The sequence below is a fragment of the Achroia grisella genome, unplaced genomic scaffold, assembly GCF_030625045.1.
Source record: "Achroia grisella isolate CSIRO2021 unplaced genomic scaffold, CSIRO_AGI_Agris_v1 utg1086, whole genome shotgun sequence".
In the NCBI taxonomy this organism is placed as follows: domain Eukaryota; kingdom Metazoa; phylum Arthropoda; class Insecta; order Lepidoptera; family Pyralidae; genus Achroia; species Achroia grisella.
Genome location: NW_026712572.1, coordinates 116,422 through 126,233, shown reverse-complemented (window position 1 = coordinate 126,233; position 9,812 = coordinate 116,422). Strand labels below are relative to the sequence as shown.

At 32.6% G+C, this 9,812-nt stretch overlaps 1 protein-coding gene across 2 annotated transcripts; it reads right to left on the bottom strand.

Moving 5' to 3' along the window:
* Nucleotides 1–3,809: 3,809 nt before the first annotated feature.
* LOC131843119 (N-acetylneuraminate lyase-like) lies at nt 3,810–9,601 on the bottom strand. 2 transcript variants are annotated; one of them, XM_059191724.1, is made up of 8 exons: nt 9,575–9,601; nt 8,891–9,031; nt 8,102–8,231; nt 7,570–7,715; nt 5,624–5,792; nt 5,032–5,177; nt 4,562–4,733; nt 3,810–4,071 (listed from the first exon to the last, which is right to left on the bottom strand). In XM_059191724.1, exons 1-8 carry the CDS (start codon nt 9,584–9,586, stop codon nt 3,926–3,928), a joined length of 1,062 nt encoding a protein of 353 aa, XP_059047707.1. In that variant the 5' UTR covers nt 9,587–9,601; the 3' UTR covers nt 3,810–3,925. The 2 variants fall into 2 exon arrangements, with proteins under 2 accessions (XP_059047707.1, XP_059047712.1); XM_059191729.1 differs by lacking the exons at nt 8,891–9,031; nt 9,575–9,601 and adding an exon at nt 8,615–8,723.
* Between the last annotated feature and the right edge of the window lie 211 nt (nt 9,602–9,812).

The window sequence follows — 9,812 nt, the reverse complement described above, 5'->3', positions numbered from 1 at the left end:
AGGCTTCTTGAGATTGTTTTTTCTAATTCGTTACTTAGTATTAGTATATTGTCCGAGTTCTCCATAGATTTGTATAAATTTGTTGAGTTCTGTTTTAGGTTTTGTATGTAGCTATTTTTTTCACAAGTGTACTTTAGCATGTTGGGTATGGACTTGAATGTCCTGCGACTAGCTTTGCATGTCTGTATTTTTAGAGAACATCTTACAATTCTGTGGTCAGATGGGAAGTTAAGATTGTTGAGTATCTCTATGTTCGCTACTGATTTTGGGTTGTGACTTAGTATAAAGTCTATTTCATTTTTTGTTTTTTGATCTGGAGATAACCACGTCCACTTCCTTGATTTTTTCTTGATAAAATAAGTGTTCATTATTGATAATTTGTTTTCATATGCAAACTGTATTAAACGTTCTCCCTCTTATTACGTTTTCCGTATCCATATTTTCCCATTATTATATTTTCGTGCGGCTGTGGATGTCCTATTTTTGCGTTGAAGTCTCCCATAATTATTAAGGTTTTATCAGCTAATTCTTGTGCTGTCTTTAAGTCATTGTAAAATTTGTCCATTTCTTCTTCGCTGGAGCTCTCGGTAGGAGAATATACTTGAATTAGAGATAGTGGTATGTTGTTCAATTGTAGTTTAAGTAATGCTACTCTCTCGGAGATACCCAAAAAATTCACGATGTCCGACTTAAACGATTTCTTTATTAGAAAGCCCACGCCATGTAATCCAATTGTTTCGCCTATATAGCAGAAGATATAGTCTTTGTGTTCCTCTATACGACAACCAATTTTTTTCACTTCTGCGAGGCCTATAATGTCCCAATTTATATGTTCAATCGCATTGTTGAGTTCCAAAAATCTCGATGTTGTAGCAAGTGATCTTACATTGTATGTGCATATTTTTAGGGTTTGTTCTCTTTTTATCCTGTTTAATATATTTATGTTTTTTGCTTTAAAAATCGGAGCAGAATGGCTAGTACAATTTATTCTCAATCTGTTTAACCTAATCTTAAAACAGGAACAAGTACCCACACAGTGGTGCAAATCCACAATAATACTACTCTACAAAAAAGGGAACCCACTCGACATTGGTAATTACAGGCCCATTAGTTTATTAACAACAACTTACAAACTCTTCTCGTCAATTATTCTTAGCAGAATAGCACCAGAAATTAATAAAAATCAATCCATAGAACAAGCAGGATTTCGGCCAAATTACTCGACAATTGATCATATACATACTATGGAACAAATAATCGAAAAATACAAGGAATTTAACAAACCAATATACATAGCATTTGTGGATTATACCAAAGCATTTGATAGCTTAATACATTCATCTATATGGGAAGCATTAAGAAGTAATAACATAAGCGAAAAATACATAAACATTATAAAGAACATTTACTCCAAAAGTACAAGTAGAGTCAAATTAGAAAAATTGGGTAAAGAATTCCCAATTGAAAAAGGTGTGAAACAAGGAGATCCTCTCTCTCCTAATTTGTTCATAGCGGTACTGGAGCAAATTTTTACAAATATTAATTGGGGAAACAAAGGAATACCAATAATGAACAAAAAGCTTACCCATTTAAGGTTCGCAGACGATATAGCTATTTTTAGTGAAACGGCCACAGACTTAAACAAAATGCTGAATATTTTAGATGCAGAGAGTAGAAGGATAGGTCTTCATATGAATTCTTCAAAAACAAAAATTATGACTAACAGCTACAAACAAACAATCAAAATAGATGGAATAGAAATAGAATATGTGGATGACTATGTGTATTTGGGTAAAATGGTTTCGTTTGACCCCAATAGTAACGAAAATGAAATTGACAGAAGGATAAATGTAACATGGAAGAAATACTGGGCACAGAAAGAAATTCTAAAAAGGGAACTACAACTTGAAAATGAAAAAGATAATAATGGATACCTGCATCCTGCCAAGCTTAACTTATGCAAGCCAAACATGGGTATATACGGAAAAATTAAAAAACAAAGTCCTGTCCTGTCAGCACGCAATGGAGAGAAGTGTACTAAAGCTACGCAGAATACATAAAATAAGGAACACAGTCATTCGCGAGAAGACAAAAATAAAAGATGCACTTCAACATGGCCTAAGACAGAAATGGAAATGGGCAGGTCACGTAGCTAGGTACAAAGACAAAAGGTGGACTTACCAACTAACAAAGTGGCGGGGACCGACAGGAAAAAGACGAGTAGGTCGACAGAGAAAGAGATGGTCTGATGACATTAAAGAAGTGGCCGGGGAACACTGGATGAGCGTGGCTGCGAATAGAGGGAAATGGAACAAGTTGGAGGAGGCTTTTACCCACATGGGACCATATATATAAAGAAGAAAATAAATTAAATTAATCCTAACTTAAAATATTAGTTATAATTTGTAATATATGGACAATAAAGCTTTAATAAATACAAGTTTAGACACGTTTCTACAGACTTAAACAGAAATTTCTATTGTTATAATATTTTACCGAAGTTATTTTAGTCTTGGTTGAACTTCGAAGAGAGCAACAGCTACAAATTATTTTTTTTCATAATGAGTGGACGGAAAGGAAGTACGAGTGGAAATGTTCATCCTGGTCGTAGTAAAAAAAGAAAGTTTAGTGGAAACCGTTTTACCCACCAAAATGATACGGTATTTACATCAGCTTCGGCCAAAAAACTTAAAAATAACATGAACATGAATGTTCCCATCGCTTCGAATTTCGCATATTGCATTTTGGAGTTTGTTTCTGTATTTGCTGCAATCTCTGAAATAGTTATATGTAAAACTTTAGTAGAAGATTTTTCGAAAGACGAATTATTAATTCGTTGTTTAGGAGCAGAGACACAAAACAATAACGAATCTTTGAATTCTTTGATTTGGACTTTCGCTCCTAAACATCTTCATTCTGGTCCCAAAGTTGTTGGAATTGCTAGCTACTTAGCAGTTATTATCTTTAATGAAGGTTTTCAAGGTATTTTAAAAGTTATGTCGATTATGGGATGCCCTGTTGGTCGTGAAGCCCAAGCGTATGTTGAGAAACGGGATGAAAAGCGAATCTTACGCTCTGAGCGGCGCGTAAGTGATGTCGTTAAACAAGCCAGGATTGACTCAAGAGCTGAACAATCTGCTTTAAAAGAGTTTCACGAGGAAGAGGAAGGAATACTCTATGGACCAGGCATCGCCGATTGAGAGTAAGTTGATATTTTAATAGTTTTTAACGGACTTGAAACTTTAAACGCGTTTTTCTCAAAACTGTGTTTTTCAAACTTTCCTCCATTGTATCTCAGAAACGGCTGGACCGAATTACTTGAAATTTACAGGGCACACTCAATATATGTAAACGCATGGAATGAACTATTATCAATCGAAAATTTTCAAAACTTCGATTTTTTTATAGCAAAAAACAAAAAAAAAACGCCTAATTTGCAACTTTTATTTCAAATGTCTATCAAAAATCCAATTTTTTTATATTCATTTGATTATAGGTCATTCCGTGCTTTTAAGCCTACAAATTAAAACGCCGTTTTTTTTTTTTTTTCAGATAATCCGATCAGCCGGAATCGTGGAGGAAGTGGGAGCTCTTTTTTTCGAGGCGGGGGTGTTCAGAGCGCTGTAACTCTAGTTTGACTGAATATTTTTAGCTGAAATTTTATATTTATACTGTCCAAATATGTGTTAATAAATGATAAAAAAACTTGAAGCTCTAAATATTTACTGGTCGTAGAAAAAAAATCCTAAAATATCCCTAAAAAACAGGCCGTCACATAGGAAGACCCCCTTAAAACTAGATGGTGCTGTTTGGTATATCCAAATTGTTTATTAAATTATTTATATAATTACAAAATTGTTTACATATTGAGCCTTATATATATAGACATAGAAATGATATTCCATTTGCAGCACGGATTTCACATTTACTTAACCAATTTCAAGGCTCGCAGTTTAGTAGCGATTCTTTGTCTGGCTTCAGGTGAGATGGGCCTCTGTGGTAAGGATGGTGGACCAACCTTGATACCGGACACTATCTCCATACCAGCTTTCATTGTCGGCACCCATGCACCTGAATTCATACGTACAAATTATATTAAAAATAAAACACACATTTTTAAAGGCATAATTCTAGCACAGACATGCACATTTAACCATTTTTTTGTAATCTCATTTGTATCTAAGGTTTACTCACATTGAATCGTATTGTTCTAAATTATAACTGAACCTTTATCTATCTGCCATGAGTATATTCTATGCTGTTTTATACCCCATTCATTTTATATTCATACCGTTCCTCTATTACTATACTGTTTGCGTCACATATAGGTAGAGTTTCTATAATTGTTAATATTTAACAAAAGATGAATATAAAATTATACTTAATAAATTTGATTGTAAAGTTTAAATAACGCATCAGCCTTAAACATATTAATAAAGTATTTTAATATCAATCTTATAGTCTTCATATAGATAGATACCATTATGCTATATTTAACATCGTTGGTTTAAATTATTTTTAAAAAATAGTTTTAAAAAATTGTGAGTTCTGATCATCTTGCCTTCTGCCGTGAGAGCGTCAACTGCGGAGCTAAGTACATCTTGCAATTCCCTAGCTCTGGCGATATCTTTACTTTCCACGGCAACCAGTATATCTTGAGCTAGCTGCGGGAACAAACTGAAGGTGGTGCCGATACTGGACTTTATGCCTAGAAGAGCTGCTGGCGCCAGTAACTGCAAAATATTTAAAACTTTAAAGTAACAAAGCCTTTTTAATGACGATATTTTTACTGTTTTTAAAGACATTATTTTAAACTTGCAGTGCAGTCTATATTTTAATATTATATTCCAGAAATATATATATTAAGCATGAATTAACACGGAAATATCCTATTAAATGCAAAACGAATCAATATAAATAATGCGTAACATTCAAACATAAAAACAACAAAACTATGATTTGAAACCTTTTTGTACCTACGTAGATTAAGGAACTTCGCGGAAATAAAACAAAACATTAAACTACACTCACCGTATCGGCCCCCAAAAATATTTCTTGATCCTTCTTCAATGCCTTTAGTGTTTGCGCGCCTTCACTAAGGTCGTTAGAAGTAAATTTCAGACCTCTGAAATTGGGTATACGCGCGGTAGCTGCTTTTACAAATGCTGGCATATTAACTGGAAATATTAGGTTGAATTTAAAATATTCGACAATGCATTATTTGTATTGAATATGAATATAATAACAATAACTAAAAATAGTATAAATTACTAGCTGACCCTGCGAACTCCTTTCGGTATCAGAATTAAATAATATAAAATAATAAAATAAAATAATAAATTTCTAAATGCACCCTGTTTGATAGGTATGTACAGTCTGTGTAGGAAAATTGTAGTTGTTACTACTTTCCATTGAATTTCTTCATATTTCTCACCATTTAAACCTTCCTTGAAGTTCTACAAATATTTCAAAATCAAAATTAGCCAAATTGGTCCAACCGTTCTCAAGCTTTAACAAAACCAACAAACGTCATTTCATTTTAGGTAAATGAATTAGTTACTTTTCTGAAGACTAGATGGCGTGGTGTGAATTTTTCAGAGATATTATTATTTGTTATACTTACTCTCAACTTTACTCATGCTGGGTATATGGTAATATAATACAGGTAATTTGGGGGCTGCTTTTGCGACTAGTTCAACATACTGGACCAGTTCATCAACGGTTTGGGGCTTAAAATATAACTCTGGCAGAGTGAGAAGTGAATTCACGCCCACCGCCTGGGAATACTGTGCCTGAAATATAATTAATCGTTGCAATATCGTAATATTTACCGTCATGGAATTGAATTGAGGAGTTCTGTTCCTGTACTATTTTATTCCTTAACATCGAATATCTCGTAGGTATATTAAGTAATATTAGTAAAAATGTTTATTAAGTATTAATATCTAATATTAATACTTAAGTATTCATGTCTAATATAGTTATTAACCTATTTTGATATTATTTGTCAAGAATGATATTCTCTTTTTAATTCTCTTTTTATTAACTACTAGCTATGCCCGCTGTTTCACTCTCGTTAAATTTCAATATAAAATATAGCCTATTTTATTTTAATTTATTATATATTATTTGTTATTCTAATGTATAAGCTATAGATATCACTGTAAAGTTTCAACAAAATCCGTTAAGTAGTTTTTGCGTAAAAGAGTAACAAATATCCATCCATACTCACAAACTTTCGCATTTATAATATAAAAAAGATATAAATGTTCAAGAACACCCTAAATACCAATTATTGTACGCCAAATTACTGTTAATATACAAACTCATACAAGTCTCATTTAAAACATATTAAACAACAACCATTTTTAATAATGTCACATACATTATTAAAAAATGGTTGTTATTTAATAAATATTTAGAGGTATGTCTATAATAAGTAGTCATATAAAATACATAATTGGATAAATATAAATTTGATTGCACATTTTGTTTATCTGTAAACTTGTACCTAACAATTATTTTTCTCGAAAATATCTTTAACCCAGAGACATTTTCAAGGTGTCAATTATTAAAATCTAGAAAGTAAACAGTTGATAACAATAAATGAGCAACATTATCAATATTTGTGTATTATCTAACTATGGAAAGAATAAGTTATCAATTTGCTGGGAAATAAACAAGATAAAGTTACAGCATCTGTCAACATACCACTGATTTAAATAATAATTATATATAATTACGATAACAATATAACTATTTCATGCAATAAGTATCTTATAAAAACTATTGCTATATAATCGTAGATCTAAATATATATAACTCAAAGGTGACATCGTGATCTATCAACGCACAGCCTAAACCACTGGACGGATCGGACTGAAATTTGGCATACAGGTAGATGTTATGACGTAGGCATCCGCTAAGAAAGGATTTTGATTAATTCTACCTCCAAGAGGATAAAATAGGGGATGAAAGTTTGTATGAAACTTTGTAAATTTTAAACCGATTGGGCTGAGACTTTGCATGCATAAATCTACTATGACGTAGGCATCAAAGGATTTTGATAAATTCCACCCCTAAGGGGTTAATTTAACGCGGGCGAAGCCGCGGGCAAAATCTAGTATATATATAATCATAGAATTTAAACTGATTAATTTATATGTAATAATTATACAAACATTTAATACTACAGCTTGACTTGAAGTTTCCTGGTAACGGCAGAAATAAATGAACAAGTTATAATTCATAAAACTCCTTCAGTCAGAGAAATCTGGGATCAGCCACCTCGAGGGAAACCAGTCCTGTTCTCAACTGGTCTATATTAGCAATAAATAAGATGAGATTTATTAATTCAACCATAGTAAAGATAATATAAATATGCATATTTACATGTTATGTAGCTAGAAACTATCAGAAATAATAAAAAAAAATGTGTATTTTGATCTAAAACATATTGTTCCAAATGCCCTCGAGCTGAGGATAAACAAGAAAAATATGCACCGAATATAATCAATTCGTTTTCGATTACATAAAAAAATTATAAAGCTGCCAGTACTTTTATCTTACCAATGCAAGCACATCTCTCAAGGGACCACCGCCAACTTGAACTTGGATATGGAGCCCCAAGGTCCTTCCTTCCTTTACCCATATATCCACTATTTTCTTCCTTTCCTCTACATTAAGGGACATATTCTCGCCAGTTGTGCCACCAACTGTGAAGTTCATAAGGATACGCATGTTGAAGTCACGAAAAAAGTTTTATATTTTCTCGTAGCCTGAACAATCGCATTATTATGGATAACTTCAAAACGACTAGTCAGATGTTAATCAAATGTATATGAAGCATAAAATTAGGTCAGTTAGCCCATCATGATAAATTCACCAAGAATTTATCCAGTTTCCAGAGGGAACCGCGTGGAGGTCAACCTGATATGGTATATTGCTAGCAATATTATCATCAGTCCACATTACCAACAATGGCCTCAGCAATTTACATGCTCGAATTTGAATAGCACGTCTCATTACATTCATCACAATACACAATTGACTAATTCTGTGCAAATCCCATTTGGGATTACAATCGTGGAAATATATTTACCTAAAACAGCTTTGATGCCGGCATCAGCTAAATACTTGGCATATCCAGGTATAGCTGAATAATTCACAGTTTGGTCCTCGTTAATTGGTGTGAAAACTGGAGGCATTAATCCCTTTGCCGTAAATACCACCTATAAAAAAACAAATAACAAAAGAACATTAAAGATTGAGGATATGGTACACAGTTCGCTCCATCTACCCACAAAGTTCCTAGTGCAGCATCTAGATATTATTATGCATAAATAGTTAGGTACCTACATTATTATAATGAATGAAATATTAAAGAATTATTTTTACAAACTATTCAGAGAGATTTTTTTTTTTTAATTTGTAATCAGTATATTAAAAAGTATTGATTTATAAAAATTCATTTCGTACTTACTATAGTAATAGATTCATTTTTGCTTTACAATAGCGGTATTTATTATATTTATTTTTAGAAAAATTACATTGCGCCGAGGTATTCCTTTTATTAAATAATTTTAATTAAATCTAAATTACAATTAAAACATACCATTATGTAGTTATTAATAAATAATTCACTAATGACAGAAAACAACGATATGCCTCACAAATGTTACGTATCTTCTCCGTATGACTCTGTAAGATACTGGATGCTGGATAGTGTACAAGTAGGTACATTTCAATTTGATAGCAACGACCACAAAGTAATATTTTTATTATCTCCATACTTCTTTGTTTCTTATTATTATCATACATACTTTACACCTAATTATATATCTACTCATATAAGAGCTCTGATTAAAAATGTCGAGAGTGGAATACTAACAACGCAGCGCGGCTTCACTCTGTGTACAGCACATGTGACGGAGATTTGGTTTAACGCCGCGTTGGTCGGGGCTTGTGCCAAATTCTTTCTAGGGCCATGCCAAATTCTTCTTTCCCTCTTTAATTCTAGTCTGATTTCCTTCTAACCTTGGGCCAGTGAAGTTAGTTATTGTTATGATCCAGGGTCGAGAAGTTGTGTAATTTTTTTAAATTAGTTTTCTTCTCTGTATCGTGTTCAGGCAGTGAAAGCATGAGCATTTACTATTCTTGCTACTAAGCTAATATGGCGCTGAAGGTAGTCTAAGTATACCTATCAACGTTTCGGACGACATTACCCGAAAGTGAAAACGGTATCAAAATTGCGTCGATGTGAAATAAGAGGAAAAACAGACACGATAACTGGTAACCTGTACTGGAGCAACATGTATCCGTAAAAAAGTTGCAGTCTTCCTAACTTCTCACTTTAACAAAGTAACTATACCTAGTTGTGTACTGGTAAATAACTTACAATAATAGATGTACAGAAATATATTTCTGATCAAGAGAAAATAATATAAAAAATATGTTTAATACAACAATATAGATATGTTTTATATTGTTATTATAAAAATAGATATACGGATACATGAATACGAAGGCAGACAAGATGACAAAACATACTCTCTTTTCAAATATTCAAACATACCACATCTGCCATACCAGCCAGTCTAGTCTAACATCTTTAATGTAGAAAACCGAAAAAATCAGAATGCTTCTTTCTACTAGTTTCTACATAGTTTTATTAGCTATGGCGGTGCCTGATTTAATCGTGGTTGGTAATGGGTGGTTCATATTTAAATGGTGTTTCTTTGTTGCAGCAGGTAGGTATAAATACGTTGTAGCTATTTGTGTGTGTATATTGTAGATAGTACATATCTACAACA

Bases quoted from the DNA above. Each gene is read 5' to 3' on its own strand.
- LOC131843119 (XM_059191724.1), bottom strand. The intron at 8,232-8,890 runs GTTAGTATTCCA...GTTTTTTTATAG, and splicing joins GAGTGAAGCCGCGCTGCGTT to GTGGTATTTACGGCAAAGGG. The intron at 5,793-7,569 runs GTAAGATAAAAG...ATTATATTTCAG, and splicing joins TGAGAGATGTGCTTGCATTG to GCACAGTATTCCCAGGCGGT.